This window comes from Pecten maximus, chromosome 4 (genome assembly GCF_902652985.1).
Source record: "Pecten maximus chromosome 4, xPecMax1.1, whole genome shotgun sequence".
Lineage (NCBI taxonomy): Eukaryota > Metazoa > Mollusca > Bivalvia > Pectinida > Pectinidae > Pecten > Pecten maximus.
This window is the reverse complement of record NC_047018.1, coordinates 33835410-33855541: the sequence shown is the minus strand read 5'-3', so window position 1 is coordinate 33855541 and position 20132 is coordinate 33835410. Positions and strand designations below refer to the sequence as shown.

Here is a 20132-nt window from a genome sequence, read left to right as displayed (position 1 = left end):
GTGATAGATTTACATAAGTGTCTGAGACACTTGTTTCTATTTCCTATTCTGTACATTCAATTTTGTAACTATACATGTTTTGAAATGTCTGAATAAAAGAAAGTTTAAACTAAGGTCTGTGAGAATATATAACTGAATAGTTCTATAGTTACGTCGGAAAAGTACACACATAAACTGATTATTTATACAGATAATTGTATTTACTCATATTTTAAACGGTATAGCACTAGTTCATTAATTACAATAAGATCTGTATGGCTGTTTTTCTGTTCTCATTTTCAGGTCGCGGTTGTTAAGGCTTAAATTTTTTTTCGTAAACAATTTTGACTGAAATAAACAAACAAATAAATAAGTGTATAGAAACATAAATAAAAAAAAACAACACTGAAGTTTACTTAGGGATTGAACGGTGTTTTATTGCGTTTACGGGGGTATGAACGCAATGGGATACATACATATTCCATATAGCGAGTTAGCAGTGCGTTCATACACCGTAAACGCAATACAACACCGTTCAGTGCATATATTTATATAAAACAAATCGTTGAAATATCGTACGAAGAAAATTAAGGTAGTGATATGTTGCGATGTTGGTAACCACGACAGTCGTGGTTGCTAAGATAATGTAGTTCCAGTGAATCTACGTAACGACACCAGTATTGTTAACAAAATTAAATGAAACAACTCAACATTTTTGTTTAATACACGTTTCCAATATGGTTGTCAAACACAGCGGGCATGGTCGAATGTTCTCTAGGAAGTGTACGCCATCTGTTGTAAGCTTACCTCGTGGAGTAGTAAAGTATTCACCCATTTCTGCAATCTTCAGTTAAGTTTTTGACAAAATGCTCACTTCACATTAGCTTTTTGTATAGAGATCATCGGGTAACAGGAGAAAGTTGATCAGTCCTTTGAAAATGGCGCCGTCTAGTTGACGTTCCGCTAACGTCACAAAGAGACGACGTCATGATTATGTTACCGTTTCCCGCGCTTATTAATCCGCTGACTCTTTCTTCACTGCGTGTATGCTTGATTTAAACATATTTTATTTGTAATTTACTATTTGTTACAAAGGGATTGGGCACAAGTTTTCCAACTTATATTAAGCCCTCTCCCGATACAATTTTACATTGAGAAAAAATTCACATGATGGTAGTTTTATTTACATATTTACAATCTAATTTTATAAGAAATAGAGAGAAAGAGAGAGAGAGAGACAGAAGGGGAGGGAGACGGAGAGAAAGGGGAAGAGAGGGGGAGTTGGAGGGGGGAAGGAAGAGAGAGACAGAAAGAGATTTTATAAGATATTGATACAAATAATCTTATATATATGGGATATACATGTATATCTAAATACTTCAAAAAGACAAATAGTTTTGTGGTAGACCTAAGCGGACTCGGGCAACAATCACTTTGGTACACAATTCGACTTTCCTTTCGTTCAAACTTGTCTAATGTCTATGATAATCCATGCCAGTGGTGTCTTCCTCCTTTTCTTTTCTGGTCCTTCATTTATAACATTTCACACACACCCGAATGTCACCCGAGTCCGCAAAGACAAAAATACAATGTACATTAATTTCCAATTAAGATATTTTTAAAATCTATTTGTATTTTTAATAAATAGTTGGGTTGATTGGCATATAGTTACATTTTCTTGATGAGAAAGTTCATTTTTTCCGAATAGCAAAAGTTGCAGGTCTAGTGGGATGAAATAATTTAGATCACGAAACAGTTGCAAACGCTGAACAGAGTAATTATTACATTCAAAAAAGAAATGATATGCATCTTCAACAGGGTGTCCACATTGGCAGTGTTTAAAATTAATCAAATTTGCATGAAATAAATCGTTGTTAAGAGTACTATATCTGTTTCTTAATCTTGCATGCATAATGTTATGTTTTCTGTCACCAATTTGATAGTAGAAGGGAACTTTTGTGTCTGTAAAATTTTGAAGAGAATGTTTAAAGGCCGAGTACGTAACACTTTGTCGGATTTCGTTATCTAAATGATTCCATAGTTGGATAGTAGAGGGAAAGAAAGATGAATTAGTAAGATGTAAACGGTAATTTGGTAACGAGTAATTATTGGCATTTCTAAGGTTATATTGAGAATTTTCTGATACTAATGGTGGAAGAAGTGATGTTAGGTAATTTGGAGATAATTTATGTTTAATTTTATAAAAAAGCTGCAATTTTCGCCTAGAGCGTCTAATAGCAAGAGGTTCTAAACCACTTTCAGAATATAATGACTGTATACTAGTGTAAGATGGTAATCCCGTAATCACACGTGCAGCTTCTAGTTGAAGTTTTTCTAGTTTATCTGAGTCACCGAGACTACACCCATCCCATACCTCACAACAATATTCTAATAATGGTATAATATACGAAGTATATATTCTATATAAAGTGTGGCGATTTAATATATATTTAAGTTTACGCAAAACACTTATCTGTTTCGATACCTTTTTACAAATACTATCAATATGACTGGTCCATTTACAATTTCCGTCCAATATAAATCAAATCAAGTCTCCTTGTGATAGTCCGGAACTTTTGCCGATTTATAGTGCTACCTCACTGAAGCATACTGCCGAAGACACCCAGCAGGACACCCCGCCCGGTCACATTATACTGACAACAGGCGAACCAGTCGTCCCACTCCTAACATGCTGAGCGCTAAGCAGGAGTAGCAAATACCATTTTTAATGACTTTTGTATGTCTCGGCCAGGGGACAGAACCCAAAGCCTTCCTCACAGCGGCGAACGCTCAACTAAAGGCCAAAAGTGAGGCATTGTCAAGAGAGACATTAGGAAGAAGAAAGTTGTTCAGAAAGAAGAGAAAAGATAATATCCCAAATTTAGTCGCCTCTTACGATCATGCAATGGGGACAGCAGGTACAATTCTTACGCCCTACCTGCAGGGCAGTGTCAGAGTTTACTAAGCTGAAGAGTGAGAGCTGTAAATATAATCGTAATAAGGATACCTTGACACTACACAAGTGCAGCACAGAGGGGAAATCAAAGACCATCGACCTCCCGCCATAACTAAGAGGACAATACATATGCCATATCTAAATTTTCATTGACAGGCAAATTGATTTATATCCTTGTATTTTCTAAGGTTTTGTGGAAGTATTTACAGAAAGCTTCCATTAATAGATTTCTAGCACGACAATAAACTCTGGTAAAGCCCACAGGGACCCAGGTCATGGTCCTGTCGGCGCTTATATATATTGAAATATTTCTCTCACATGTAGCTGAGCTGCGTTAGATTGTGAGACTTATGGGATGAACATAATAATAACCCCAGTATGTCTCCAACCAATCAGAAAATGGATAAAAAAAATCCCACAATCACACCGAGTTGACATGACTTATACACGTATGTCCACGTAACGAGGCTCTTCGAGATATTGTTTCAGTGTATCAATTAAAGTTTATGTCCACTGTTTCTTATAACGGCAACGTCGCTTAGAATTCAAATAAACAATATTTGTTTTTATCTTGGAAAAAGTTTAACGAAAATATACAAGTATTGGTAACCAAGGTTTTAATTTATAGTTCAAAATGCATCAACGATAAAAAAAACTGTTATTCGTGAATTTAAAATATATCTATTTATCTCAGAATTCGTCGACATTGGCAACCATTGTATACCAGTCGAGATATAAAGCAGTCAATATTTGGCCGTTAGATGTCCAATTGTGATATTTATATCTAAACATTGCTTCACTCTAATCAACAGGCATGACCTCACCTTTATTGATTCTCTCCCTAGATTACTTTAATTGAGCTTGTCTTTCACTACTTTAAAGCATGTCGTGGACGCTCTTATCTAAAATTTTAACTGTTTAGATGTTGAGTTTGATTCTAAAACAATTTTGTTTGGAAACCCACGTCTTTTAGTGGACCTGAATAAAAATGTCTTCAGATATGTGCAAACTTATAAAAACTTCTCAAACCCAAAAACAAATTTTGTAGAAACACATATTTTATCATAATAGAAATATGCCTGACTGGCCTTCTATATGTATATGACCTGCGTCTAATCCTTTGTTAAATGTTTACCAATAAATAGTTTTAAATCGAATTTACTGCTTTACATTGTACCTGTAATAGAAATTCAAAGAAAAGCAGGGATAGCATGTGAACATGTACTAATCACTTAATAACCGGTCGGCTTTCTTTACATTGATATCACACCCGTCGATGTCCATTAATATACACATCTGGTAAAAATGGCATCTGTCAGTGTACATTATATTAATATTTGGGTAAAAGTGTCACCTTTCAGAATACCTTTAATTCTTTAAAATATAAGCGGTATTATTTGTTAGAACTAGTGTAATTAACCCACTTTATATACATGTATAAGAATAATATCGATACATTCCACAAAACTTAAAGACTTACTATTTACCTTATAAATTACACGGACTCGTTTTATCCATCAGTGGGACCAGTTACCTGGCAAGTTGTTCCCAATACACATGGACCGTACCGTTCGAATTCCTGGGTTCCTGTGCACGCTTACCAGTATTGTAACCTGTATACTTGGTATATTTCACAACGATGTTATTAAATACAACCAGTTAAATCACATTAATTACTTATGTTGGCCCGGAAGGAAGCGCACGAGGAGTCAAACTGTATGAGGGAACCGTTTGGTCGGGCGTGTCAACATATACTTGTACGGGGAATCGAACCCCAACCGTCTACATTGAAGGCAAAGTATTAATAGAGTCCATCATATGTAGTCATGTGGGATAGGGGAATTCTACACCTAAGGGTAGAATCCCTATCCCACATACCTAACATATGATGGACTATTTTTCTCACATCTTTTTTATGAAATGCATGGGGAAATCGATCCAACATGGCGAAAGAATTTTTTTTCCCCTCGGTGACCGACAATAAAATTACTTACATATCTGGAAAGACGAGAAAAATGTATACCTGTCTTATACCATGAAAAATAAGCTGACTGTCAAAGGGTCAAGATAAACAACAATTATAAATCAATGTTCGTCAAAGGTGATCGGCTTTCCGGAAGCTGCTGCCTTTTGTCTGGTTCCCAGAGGGATGGCCATGTCGAGGTAAGCCCCTCCCCATATTACCGATTTATTGTTGCCTTATTATTACTATGACACCGGCGAAATGAACCATGAGACAAGATCACCTGTCTTATAGAGCTTCATTGATTGTCGACACATTTAATACTAACATCTACAGAGGACATTCTCGTAATCGGTGTGTCAATTACTCTTATTGTATCTGGTGCTGCTGTAAATAGTCCTGTTTTGACATACACCTCTGACCCGAACATGTAGATATCTGTCTCCGACGCATTTACATATCTGCCTCAACGCATGTAGATGTATTTCCAGACATATGTATATGTACATGTAGATATCTGTCTCCAGTAAAAGTCCAACATGCTATGTTGAAACTTTCATACTTTTAATTACTCCACAGGTACATATATTTCATTCTTGGTCAGGTTAGAGAAATGTTTTATAGGAAAGCTTGGGATTTTGTTTGTATGAAATTTAATGCTACAATGACCTTTCTTACCTCATTATGCATTTATAATTGAAACGAATAAATCTATGTATATCATTCCTTTTATGGTAGCCACAGCATACCGATAAGAGTTAACATAAAATGTAAGGTCAGAAATCGGCATTAATTAATACATTTGTATGTTTATATCAAATTGAATATAATATATAATTGAACTTAAATCAATTATCTCCATAAAAAGAAATAAAAAAAAAGTATAGATTAGAACATATCCTGACATATTCGGTATGCAATGATACATACAATATAGAGGACACACAGATCATTGAAGTCTCTAAATGTAATATAGCCATGACTACAGTATACATATTTGAGTTTGAATTGTTTGGTCTGGTTTGTATTGTTTTACGGCTTTTATATTGGACAGCTAAACGCTTGCACTTATATTCACTAATAACAAGCAGTAAGGTTTATCTCCCTTATGTACAGGCTGGAAATGTACCCGTAGTTGCTGCCCCTTGTAGATAAAGCAAAGGATCACGAGAACGAATATTTAATGCGGACCATTGCACAAATTTGTTTTAGAAGACTCATATTTTTCAAAATCATAATTTAGACTCTTTCATTATGGTGTACGTGCGAGTTACCAAACTACACATAGAATATATATTAAAGTTGAGACAGTGAACGTTATTCTAATTCACTTGGAAAATATTGGATAATTCCTTATTCTGTGTACAATGTAGTGTAGTGTGATAAGATGGTTTGTACAGGTTAGCAGAATACCATGAATACCATTGACTATGATGTTCTAAGAGCGACAACTCCCGGTGTTCGTGTGTAAATAGGCTATCTCAGCTACAGGTGAACTGTCTTTCTTAAAAAAATAATCTGAAATAACAACATTTTAAAGACAGAACAAATGCTAGCTAGGAAAACAAAGCCATGGTTATTTAATTAAAAAAGACATAGTTTGATGATTAATGTCGACCTGATTTCAGTTGGATATCTATATTATTTCGGAAATAGCAAAATTGTCAAAATGGCATCATTTTCATCTGGACTTTTCTGGCAGAGGGAAGCAAAACAGAACGGGTAAATTCTGTCAATCAGTTTGTGAAAATAAAAATTTAGAATGTTTTCTTCAGCAAAATGATTAATTAGAGTCACCATCTTCATTAAATGCTCATTATGACAAATTGTTGATGATAAGCTTTTCTCTTTTTTGTTTGTTTTTTTTTTGTTAAATTTTACAAGTCACATCAAAGTAAAAATGTATTAATCGTTTTTGTTGGCCTGGATGAGAGAGCGCAAGCTTCTTAATGGGAAAACCGGAGTACCTGGAGAAAGGAGTGATACAATAATTTATATTGTCGCATGGATGTCGAGTGGCACAGTCTGTCACTAGGCGATCGGATTCGATTCCCCGACTGGACTTGAAAAGGAATATTAGTATGGATACACCTGACCGGCCGCGTGGATTTTCCCTGAATAGTAGACCCTTTGTCTTCACTTAACCAAAATAAACAGCATTTCACAATATATATAGACTTGCGTTTTTTATGGTGTTTCCTAGTAGATAACTAATAAAATTTGAGGGATATGGTATCAGTGGGGATGTTATAGGGAGGATCAAGGACTCTGGGAGCAATATAACACAGGAAGACACTAACTGTCAACAGTCGCTTAAACAAAACAAAAAAAAAACTTGTGAAGGTCATCAAGGCCGGTACTGTTTCTGAAATTCATTAACGATCTGCCATAATCACTTCATAAGTAAAACTTTTCGCGAAAACATACGTTTATTAGATACATTGTACATTGACGTCGCACAAAGAAAGCGGTACATACGTGTGGATGGACAGAAGTATTGCAAATTGAATTGAGCACCAAAATAAACCGAACCAAAAAATGTTTACATTTTTAAGACGTAGTCACATTTTACGGTCAGTAAGTTTTATTAGCGTGTAAAGCTTGTTATAAATGTAAATGTCAATATTTCATACGCACAAAAATATCCACTGCGCAACTCGTGAAATCGAGTAAGCATTATTTAAAAGATTCGCCAGAAAAAAACTTTGAAACATACAAGGACGTCAACAACTTTGAACTATGCTGTGATTCTGGCATCAGCTAAACAGTATCGATGACGTCACAATATTCATGACGTCACAGATTAAGTACGACATAATTGAACAACCCATAATTCCTTCTATAGCTACGCTTGATACATTAACGTCAGCTGTTTTTTTCTATCATTACTCAACAGAGAGATTGTTATCTTAGAAAGTGTGATATATAATGGGCGACGGAGATTTGAATGAGTTGGAAAATGTGACCTCAAATCTAGGATCACTTAAATGCAATCGCCTGAAGAAGACAATGAAGGATAAGTGTTTGGTGATCGGAGAAACAACGATGTACTACGGTAACTTCGGTTCCGTCCAAGTCCTGTCTCCTATTCCGGGATCTCCAAATCCAGGAATTGAAGCCAAGAACACCTACATTTGCCCGGACAGTCCAAAGGAAACCATGATGCCTCCCCAGACTGAACAAAAAGGTGAGCGACAAAAAAACATTTTAGAATATGCATTTGTATATATGTATATGTGTGTTATTGACATAGTTCAAAACATACATCTTATTTGAATATTTAATAAATTCGAGGTCGATGTTATTTGGGTTTTTTTATTGAGATTTGAAGGTAAATGAAAGAAAAACATGTCTACATATTACAAATTATGTCACAATGCCCAGACTTTTCTTCAAATATTTAAACGACTTGGTACATATCGTATTGTGTGGCATTCCAGTAGTTTTATCTTCATTTCCGTTGTATTTTGCGCCATATGAAGTAGTAACTTATGTGTCAAGCATAGATAAAATACAAGACGTACATTTATGGTATAGATGTGGCATTGAAGACTTAACACCCTCTTATATAGAGACACTAGATTGTTTGGGACGGATCCCACTTTGGCAGACTCATCATCTAATTTTCTGCTTTGGGCAACACAATGTTTGCCCCAAAAAATACCTACTACAATTTTGATGTGTATTTTTTTCATTTCTTCTGTTTCAACAGTTCTATCAAAGAAAGGAAAGAAATCCTCTTCACAATGGAAGAATAGTAAAACCGAAGAAAAGAAGAACGCATCATATGCGTTGCCACCATTAAAAGCTGCCCCTGGTAATGTTAGTAATAGCCAATTTTCAACACGGACAAAAGGGAGAAAGCCGTGTCATTTCCAGCGTTCCAAATACACTTACAACAGGGAAACTGATTACTCCATTGGACCTGGTCAGGCATGGATTCCACAACCAGGCTTCAAACCCAGTGGAAAGAAAACAACACCAAAAAACACTTTGATAACAGAATCGTCAAGCCTAAAATATGGATCGCTTCTTAAACTCATAGAATCTTCAAAGTGGGTACAAGATTCACCTTCGCTGGACACTACTTCAACAGACAGTATTGAACTACCTGCGATCCGGGGAGCCCCAAAGACCTCAGACTCATCACATACCTTTACCCCAACTGTCCAGTTCATCAATATTTACAAAGAAAGTGACCAGCTTCCCGCCCCTGAAGGTCAGCGCAATGCCAATTGCCAGCAGAAGCGTACATAAGGAATATTATAAAGTCACGAAGGGTTACCAATGGTAGATTGCTAGCTTTTAGAATATGGCACAATCACGCGCAGCAAAAATATTTTGAAAATAATACTTTAAAATCATTTGGAATTTGAAATACTACACGCAAAATATAATATAAGTATTTATGACTTAAATGCTTAATTATGATAGATTGTTATTGGAATAAATTAGGGAAGCGCTATCCAATTGATACATTCAACCAACACTTAAACGCCGTGTAAATAGAAATGTAGCAGCCACTCCCTGCATCCACGCATCATAAAAGCATTCCAAATCCACTATATACTGTACTAACATAATTGAAACAGGAGGTGGTGAACTTCTTTGGATCGCGAAAGGTATTCCGGTTTTAAAGAAGTGGTGTGCGAGCTCGTCGTTTTCGCTGAATTCGGTTTGTACTTCAGAATGGACAGAAGGAGTGACACTGTGATATGTTTAGTGGATGACCGGAAAGTCTTCCGAATGGAGCTAAGGGAGACGACCCTCTGACTTAAAGTATATGACAGTGTAGTCTATTGAATAGAGCTGAAAAGTCAACCCATTGTTGCTAAAAAGATGGCGGGATTCACGTTGTCTTCCGAATTGAGCCTGTGGTGTTAAGTAGGTGACGGAAAACCTTCCGAATATAGCTTCGGGAGACGACACTGTGATATCAGTTGGCTGCATAATGGTCTCTCAAATGGAACTAAAGGAATCGTCCGTGTGGTTTTAGGTAGATATCGGTGAAGTTTTCCGGACGGAAGACAGTCCTCGTGATGTGATGGTCGGAAATGCAATGTCTGTAACTGTGAGAGACAAAACGAGATGGAGTTCATATCAAGCAATTATAATTTAGTTGGATATTGATTCGCTTGAAAGTCAAAAGAATATAAAAAAGGAAAGAAAGAAAGAGAGAGACAAAACGAGATGGCGTTGAAATTAAGCAATTATAATTTAGTTGGATATATTTATCAATCATCTTAATAAATAATTTGCTTGAAAGTCAAAAGAAGATAAAAAGGAAAGAAAGAGAGAGAGAGAGAGACAAAACGAGATGGCGTTCAAATTAAGCAATTATGATTTTGTTGGATATTTATTAATTATTCAAATAAATTCGCTTGAAAATATAGCTTGTTTGTCGTTGTGTGCTTCATCTTTATTGGCAAGTGCCAGTTTTTAAAGGTTGTAAACAGTGGCTTGTCGTTTGTACCTTTAGAGACCTTGTGTTATGAGTATTGATACTTGTGGAGGAAATGACAATATACAGACTATTGTAGGTTCTTTATATAAAAAAAATCAACAAATACATGTAAACATGCTTAGTTTGTGTAAATTTTATACAGAAGTTAGATTCCGAAGGACTGTCATTCCGCCCAAATCACAATCCGAAAAACACGCATATACAAGTATGTTCAAAGTTCAAACGATTTTATTTCAACTAGCTCATCGCATTTTACTCCAAATTCATCCGCCTCCCTTACCCACTCTCCCCCATCGAAATGATTATATACTCAAAATGAATTTTATTAAACTATGGAATTATGATTAAATTATGGTCTTGAGGTGAGAGTTGTTACTTATATAAAAGATTAAAAAAAAAAACACCATTCCTTCGTTCTAATCTAAATTCTCTACATTTATAACGCGATCGTTATTTTGTAGAGATTCGTGTATGTTGATATTTTAACTTTACTTATCTTATAAAGAGCGAGACATCGTTTTTATTGAGTGTGTTTTTGGACAAGAACCTTTACACTATCGGGGTGCACAAGTCAATCTGTCACACACTTAAGCTATGTATGAAGAGAGATAACTCGCGGTCCACAGTGGATCAGAAATAGTTTTAATGAAAAGACACCAACAGATGACACACGTTAGAGTTAATTAGACTAGAGTCAAACTATTTATATGTTCCAAAGTGACCGTTTAGACGTTGACCTAACTCTAGATACAATACCTTTATAATGAAAGTTTATCAATATTACCTAAGTGTATTTACATTGTCCGAAACATTAGACATCAATAAAGAGAGAAAAAAAATAAAATGAAAAAGAACCATAGTCATGTTTCTAATGTTTTGCTATCTACAATACTTTTTGGTGGAGTTTAATATATTGTACGTTTTGATTCGAAATCTATATACATATACATGTACACCATACTATATTATGCTACAGGTATGGATAATGCAATGAATGGCGATGACTCTTGAATGGGTGTTTAGTTTAAACATATTTTAGTGGTATGTCAAATGACAAAGAGATTGGTCAGTAAGTTAAAGAGATTTGTGTATATGATGGATACCATGGTGATCTCGTCGGGACACATATTCCGGTGCTATGCGAGGTTCGACATCTACTACAGTGTATACTTGAACGATTCCTGGTGATTGCGTTGTCGTATCATGGTTCCTATTTTCAAAACATGACATGACGTGTATTTGTAACCCTGGTAAATACTAGCCGCAATACACCGCTCGGCTAGAGAGAGATCTTCTCTTTAGCTCGATCGGTTGAGCGTAAGACTAGTAAGCCAGCGGTCCCGGGTTCGATCCCTAGCGGAGGCAGTGATTTAAATTTAAAACTGCCCCCGCTAGGGATCGAACCCGGGAACGTCTATCGGAATAGATGTTAAGTTAAGGAGTTTCCTCTAGAAAATTATTGAAATAAATGCAGTTTTTTTTTTATGATATATCGTTTGTTACGTCTCCCAAGTTTTCGAGAACTAAAATTATGTTCCATTTCACCTTAAATTGACGCAGTTATTTATTTTTGTTTGTTTGTTTGGGTTTTTTTTTTTTTTTAAATAGATATCAAGGTATTGGAAAGTGGCACTACCCTTAAGTTTCGAGATTTGTGTTTAATGTTTTTATTTAACATTGAAGTTGTCAAAATAATCGTTTTGTTCTTAAAAAAACAACTAATGAAGGAGATTTAGGAATAGGTTTCAAACTAAAATTGACATTACTAACTTTCGACTTAATATATTCGTAATGAAGCAGTTTCAAAGTTAGTGATCAAAGAAATACATTTTTTTCCTATTCAGAAATGGTATCTTTAAATGTCTCTATATACTCTATAGGTAATGTGTTCACTTTTAGCCAGATATCCGCGAATGCGCGTCGCGGTGTGTCCACAATAGTAACATATGCTGGCCTCTGGTCCTATTTCCCATGTGTTTAAGAAAAAAAGACTGGAATGATATTCTGATGTTTTATCGTTTCAGATTAACAAAATTGCGGTTCTTTTTAGAATGACGGAGTCTCTCTTTGACGAAATAATAAAAACGACGTAAAATGGCAATATAATGTTTATTAAAGTGTGTTTATTTCATTGAAATATACATAGCGTCTTAACTATGGAAAACATCTACTGTATCTAGCGAATTTGCTAAGGCGCTATTTCATTTTCTAGTATGAGATACACCGGACATCAAGCCATGTTCTCTGTCGATGCCGTTTCTACGAACGGTAGATAGAGTTACTTCCCCTTCGGCGGACAAGAACATCCGATGCACGGGTGCCGTTCATATTCGGCTACATTGCATCGATGGAAAGGATCACTTCCGGTCCTGCAAAAAAAAAAAAGGATTAAATTTAAATTAATTAGATAGATAAAGTTAACACATTTATAACTGTTTTCACTTCCTTATCTAAGTATCGATTTATATGGTTTTCTGTTGATGCATGCATCCTTTCATATTGACCTTAGAGAAAATATACACAGACTAAACTAGTAGTTGGTGACTGCCGCACGAAACAACATAGGGATGCCCGTCGCATGCAATCCAGAGCAATTAGGGGAAAAAGGCCTTGCCAAGGACATAACAATGAGAACACGGAGCGGTCCGTTTCTCAGCTTCCAGAAACAACACAAATCGACACGGGTAGTTAGAGAGCGTCGAACTTTTTGGTTTGGTCAATAGTCTTTAACGTTTGTATTTCATAATGATACTTTTTCTAATTAAGTCTTATTAAATACCCCCAGCTTACCATGTAAAAGTCACTAATCCCACTTTCCCTAGGTACACTTCGATTGCCTTACTATGGCGTTTATGTAATACGCGTCATATTTTTAGAATCCCTCCACCAAAGCTAGGACTACAAATGTCACGGCAGTCAGTGAGGTATTTTTTTATATCATCTGTCAATGTACTCTCTCTAGGTGGCGCTAACCAAAGTCTATTTTTGAAACTTTTTTTGTCTTGCACATGATGTCGAAAATGAAACTTTTCGCCAATGTAATTTTGTATAGTTTTTATCAAAAGTGTATCAGATTTCGCTTACAAGATGTATATATATAGTTATTATTGTATTCATTAAGTCATGAAGTAAAGCAAAGTATGCTTCTTTTCCCGTTAGACACTGATACACATCAACGACTACCATGTTCTGACGGATAATTGTCTCAATGCAGTGTATCAATGTACGTGTTTGTTATTAAGTTACGTAGCTGTTCTCTTCTGTCGAGAAATCCAAACACATTATTGGAAATTGTAAAACAAATAAGTAACAATAACATTACGACGTCATAAATAAATGTTGTCACAAATTGCCTCTTACCTCCTCATTGGGATTTCTATTTGAGGCTGGAAAGAGCTGAAGTAGCCGGAAGGGGCTAGCCGATCGTATTGACTTCTGGTCAAGTGGAAATGTGATTGGATACTTGTTAGGCCTCGGGAATCTACGGGAAGCGGGAAATGCATATCACTTATAATTCTGTTCAACTCGCACGAGCGCCCTCTATGCGTGAAGGTGGGAATCTTGGAATTTCGCAGGTCTTTTCGCCATTTTGCTCGACGGTTTTGGAACCAAACCTACAATAGCAAGAACAAATATTTTTTTATAAGTGATACACAAGTGTAAAAATTCATAAAATTTTACTCACATTTTTGGTGACGATATATATAAGCAATCTCATCGACGACATACTGCAGTATCTAGGTTGTGACTTGATGTACAAACTGCTACTGAATCTACAAATGTAACGTTCTACCTACCAGTACCCATTGAAATATCCATAATGCATGTAACGACTTGTCCGACAAGGATTTTCTCGATGATTTTGATATTGATTTATATCATCCCTATAGCGATTGTTTTAGTATGAATTACCTTCAAATCCTATACATTTCTACTGTAAAGTAAACAATAAATTAAAGTTACTTCTTTTTACATTGTGTTTTCATAGATTTAGCTTGTCTATAACATATCACAATCAACTGATTCATTACCTGTATTCGAGCCTCGCACAGGCTGATGTTGGACGCCAGCTGCTCGCGGAGGAATATATCTGGGTAATGGGATTTTGAGAAGAGAGACTCCATTTTGGACAACTGGTATGGCGTAAATGTTGTTCTCTGACGTCTCTGTAGGGGAAATGTCACAGTCGTTATGTAAAAATATGTAACGTTTATTTACTTACTGTGACAATAAACTGTTTAACGTTACTATGACATGTTAAGTGACGTGATTTGTTTACTGAGTATTTAACATTACTGTGACATCTTTATTAGTGTACTAGTACATTACACTACTATGCCATGTTAGCATGATGCTGACCACGTTGCTTTGGTATGTTTATAGTAATTGTTCTTACATTACATTGCCTTTTTATACAGCGCATGTAATGTTACTTTGGCTTGTTACCATGACGTATTGAACATTACTATGCCATGTTATTATGACGTGTTACTATGACATGTTACTATGGAATGTAATTTTGTCATGTTACTATGACATGTTATACCATGTTACTATGACATGACATTATGACACGTTATTATGACATGCTAATATAACATGTTACTATAACATATTATGACATGGTACTATGATATTATACAATTATGGACTTTTTGGCCTACTTGGTTAATATGCTCTGATATTAACCAGAATGGAACTAATATTGACCGAGGCGAAGCCGAGGTCAATATGGTTACATTCTGGTTAATATCAGAGCATATTAACCAAGTAAAAAGTCCATAACTGTTTTATTATATAATCAAAGTATATACATGTATGATGAAATGATAAACGTACTCATCTCAAAGTCCAAAGTCTCAACGTCCTCTGCCATGTTCTTTTCTTTTAAATATTCCTTAATTTTTTTTACAGCCGAGTCTGTCGCTCTTCTTGTGTTTATGGAATCATTTTCTGTCATTAACCTGTTAATGTTCTCATCGTTTAGAGACGCAAACCACATTTTTTAGGACTCGAATCCGGCGAAACAGCAGACGCAGCCATTTCCTATGCGTTACTATGGTATTACGTAACTTCCGGTAGGGTATTTCCAGAATCTATTTTTAGCGGAGGTGTTATTAACTGGTTTTTCATAATCTATTTTTAGCGCCGGTGTTATTAACTGTTTTTTTTATATTAACTGGTTTTGCTTTGGAAACCAGTTAATATCGCTATTTATCAAAAGTCACGTGTTAGCGATTTAGCCAATGAGAATATGGATAAATACACATTATATAATAATATACTGTAGCATGTTACTATGACATGCTACTATGATATTTTACTCTGTCATGTTAATATGACATGTTATTATGACATGTTACCATGACGTGTTACTACGACAGGCTACTATAGATTAAGATATTTTGTTACTTTGTCATGATACTATGACATGTTATTATGACATGCTACGATGACATGTTACTATTACCTGTTACTATGACATGAAACTATAACATGCTACTATTACATGTTATTATGGCTTGTTACTATGATATGCTATTATGGCATGTTACTATGACAAATTACTATGACGAATATTAAGTTGTCATGTTGTATGTATATTATTATTTTATTCTTGCCTTTTTATATGTTGTTTCCTACATTATTGGGGTGCTTTTGGTATGCCTACGTGACGTTTGATAAACGCGATGTCTCATGGTGTTCCTATATGACGTATTTTACGGTAATATAGCATTCTTTATTCTCATGACGTATGTTTTAAAACTATGATACTTTACATTAAGTATGACCATTGCATGTTACATGACATGTGTTGCGAATAATATATTAATCTCACGTATATTTGCATTTCAAACAATGACATTTTATGGAGATAAATGTTGCTAAACAAATGAGTGACAGATGCCAAATGAAATGCATTGTTCCCAAGCTGTTCATTTGCTCACAATATCGACTATTTTGCACAAATATAGCAATCGATATGTTAATGGTCATCAATGTTTGTCTCTAACCTCATTGGCAGAAATAAACAAGCAGTCAAGCGTCCAACAAACAAATATATATTTAAAGTAAAATAAATAACAGTGTCCTCGTAGAAGAAGATATATTTGAGGTCTTCAGACTGTTTAATATTTTGAATACTTATATGACGTCATAATTAGTATGACGTCAGAACAGCACTGACGTCATAAAACAAAGACCGACAACTTACAACTACATAAAATTTGAGGCATTCAAAAGTATAGTGTATACATTTGTATATATATTTACATTAAATAGGCTTGAAAGCATTGGCGAAATTGTATTCATGTTCCATAACAACATTGGCCTCATCACTGTGTGTAGTAATACCGGGGACCATGTTTCCGCGGGTAGTACTCTCCGCCGTCGGATTTTTCAAAACATAAAAATCACCCCGAAAATCTCACAGAATAAGTGTCGTAGATGGAACTACATTTTGATTGTGTCGTTGTAATGACGTTTGCTAAGACCGTGCCAAGAACTGCCTGACACTTTCCCGTGAAAACAGCTGTTCTCTCTCCGACCTTTCTCCCGGGTAAAATCATAAAAATTGCTCTTTTTATCATAGGGGCTTTAAGAAAAAAAATAGAGAATAATCATAATGTAAATTTAAGGAATGAAATTCATTTTTTAACATTTATAAGGTCATAATAACATTGACTTCTGGACATATCTCATGAATGTAAAAAAATAAATTTCATTCCTTAAATAGCTTAGTAACACAAATGACAAAAGAAGACAACTGACTAGGCCGCGAACTGACGATCTACGGCACCAAGTCGTCAAACCTTGATTTACCCTAATGTGACCTACAGTTATAACTTATCGTTTTATCTTACAGATCGGTACTACATAAGTTGTAGAGAAAGCGAATTCGTACTTTGGCCACAATAATGAAAACTCAAACTTGTGTTACCTGTCTGCGAATGATTCCGTCATCCAGAGTAATTGTTTTAACTGTTGACTTCTCATATGCAACATTGATTTCATCATTCACAGACTTGATTTTCTCTTTTATATCATCCGTTTCCATGGCATCTTTATCGCTTCCAAAGTCACATTTTGCAATGCGGCATGTGCTATTGAATTAAATGGACACAAAACAGTTTTCAGTGGGGCAGCTTATTTAATTGTTTGTTTGTTTGTTGTTGTTTTTTCTCAATTGTTTTATCCCTCAATTTGTTTGATGATAGGTAAAATATGAATGTAAAAACTGCAAAATGCGCCTTATAACTCAAATACATGTTTACAATGTATTTTTTTCGAAGTTAAAAGTACTCGGATTAAATCAACAACATGCTCCCCAAGGTGTTGAGAAAGAAATTGTTGTTTAGATAAAGGCTGGATAACCAGGGATAATTACTTGTGAACGCAAATGAATCATAATGATCACATTTCGGAACGACCAGTCGGAAAACCTTGCTCCTCTTGAAATAGCAGCTCCGTATCGTTAATCATATTGAGCTATAGTAAATAATTGATTTCATCTTGATATTACCCTTTCTAGCTAGATATATCATACAAAGAATTTTCAGAAATCTTACTTGAAGGGATACCATTTTCGACGAACAATGAACGGTATATACAAATAAAACAAGAAACACGCACTGTAACAATACTACTTTGTAAAATTACTGTAATTTATAAAGTATTAAGAAATAATGAATATTGCAATAATTAGTCATTTTGTCTTTCAAAGACTTAGCAGACGAGTGAAATCCTGCTAGAAAACCCAAACTGAACAGAATAGGAATTAAAATATAAAAGGTGTGTATTAACCTCATAAATGTATCATATTTAGTTATTATCCATAGGGTATTTATCTTAAAAGCTAACTAATATATTAAACATACATCTAAAAGATCATAGAAACTGACATTCTAAATCAGTGTTACTATTAATATGAATTCAAACGTTGATTAAATGTATTAAATTTTCACGTTCTCACCTGGTCATGACTCTTGATTGCCAGCAATTCGGAACACTCCACACGTACATTTACGGTCAATCTTCTTTCTAATGTACCCTCACATTTTATCATCATTATATATATAGTGATATATCCGTAACTCACCCTCCCCCTTGCTTGCAATAACATCAAAGATAATATTTCAAGAAATTATCTGGTATCTGATTTTCTCATTCGAATGAATCTATCTGATACTGGTAAGGTAACCTGCTATTGTTGACGTTAACACTGTCGGAAGTGTCTAGAGATTTTATGTTTTCTGGCGCTCCTATAAAACTGGTGATATTGTATTGGAATCTTCATTAATACCCATGTATTACTATAACGTTAAGCAATATCCTAGCTTGCTGGGTCTTTTGTCAGTAATAAACATTTCTAATTAAGATATTGATATCTTAGTATATCCAATTTCTAGAAATAAAATGTTATTTTCTCAGTGTCGTTATTTCAATGTCTTAGAAAACAATTGTTACCGGTCTGGATAGAAAAAGAATGAATCCAGTAATATTTGATCACGATATCAAATCGTCAATTTCATATACACGTTTATATTTAATAAATTCCAATATGTATGAAGAACAATTGATTTAAAAGCGTGATCAACATTGAATCTAATTTCTAGTCATTAATTTATTTCCTTTGCCAGTGGACGTGAAGTTACAAATGCTGGAACTGATTACACACTTTTGCAAGAAAACTTATGATCAACAAGTGATAGTTAATACGGAAAAAAAAAGAAAAGAAATAGAATTGCATGGAGTCATTTAAAAAAAGGAAAATGATATCTAGGGTTCCGGAAATATATGCGTCTTCTGCTGCATCGACGACACCCGCAAGGTAAAAATTGAGGTCAAATTCGGATTTAGTATTATTATTATTATTTTTAAAAATTCAAACATTCTAAGAAGATTATCTGCATGTATATACAAAAGGCACCAACTAACGTGACGCGATTTGAAGCACTTCTTTTTGAAAAGCTAGAATGTTCTTTTAGCAATGCTGAAATTTCTCTTTATTGTTTCATATCATAAAACTGTTTCATGTTACTTTACTGTACTGTTATTGCAAACTTGTTCGTTTGTCTTTCCACTTTCTCAACCAAGATTTTGTTGTTCAAAATGCACAAGAAACAATGATTCTGATGCTTATAGGTTTTCACACGGCATCATGCATGCTCGTCGTGATATAATTTAAAGGGGAACACATAGAACACATGGTTTAAGTGGAGATTGCCGACGGTTCTTCGTCAGGTTTTTAATCATAATTCAGAAAACCCGCAGTCTTTTTTTAAGTATAAAAGAGAAAAGAAATGGAACAAAAAAATAAACGGTAACAGCCATACTGTTGCGCCTATTTTCAATTTTGATGTTATCTAGATACATGTAATAGGCCGCTTTTGTAATAATATATGCATATTTTTACGCATCTTTTCATAAAATTAGTCAGGGCTCAAAATTTACCAATTGGATTAGAATGTAAGTGACCTTCCTTTACTTTTTGTCGTTTGTTTTGACCCGGTTTAATTTTCCTAATTTCTTCTTTTGTTTCCATCATTTTCTCCAAGTAATTATTTTGTGTATTTTGATATTGAATTCATGCTAAGGTTACTATTACATATATCTATATAGAAACTTTCACCACAATTATACCGCCCATACTTTAAACACATCAGCGTTGTTTCCTTTTCAATGCCAGATAAATGTCACTAAATTGTAAGAGTTTACATGGGAGACCTTTCTGTATTATCAACTTAGGGGTGGTATTTGAAAAGACTGAC

General features: G+C 34.8%; 2 protein-coding genes across 2 annotated transcripts; one reads left to right on the top strand and one right to left on the bottom strand.

The window, feature by feature from the left end:
- The first annotated feature begins 7775 nt into the window (after window positions 1–7775).
- On the top strand, window positions 7776–10280 carry LOC117324810. The gene is made up of 2 exons (XM_033880642.1): window positions 7776–8085; window positions 8611–10280. Exons 1-2 carry the CDS (start codon window positions 7827–7829, stop codon window positions 9153–9155), a joined length of 804 nt encoding a protein of 267 aa, XP_033736533.1. The 5' UTR covers window positions 7776–7826; the 3' UTR covers window positions 9156–10280.
- Window positions 10281–12460: 2180 nt separating this feature from the next.
- LOC117324809 (homeobox protein aristaless-like) lies at window positions 12461–14522 on the bottom strand. The gene is made up of 3 exons (XM_033880640.1): window positions 14394–14522; window positions 13723–13976; window positions 12461–12731 (listed from the first exon to the last, which is right to left on the bottom strand). The coding sequence occupies exons 1-3, from the start codon at window positions 14484–14486 to the stop codon at window positions 12641–12643; spliced, it is 438 nt and encodes a 145-aa protein (XP_033736531.1). The 5' UTR covers window positions 14487–14522; the 3' UTR covers window positions 12461–12640.
- Between the last annotated feature and the right edge of the window lie 5610 nt (window positions 14523–20132).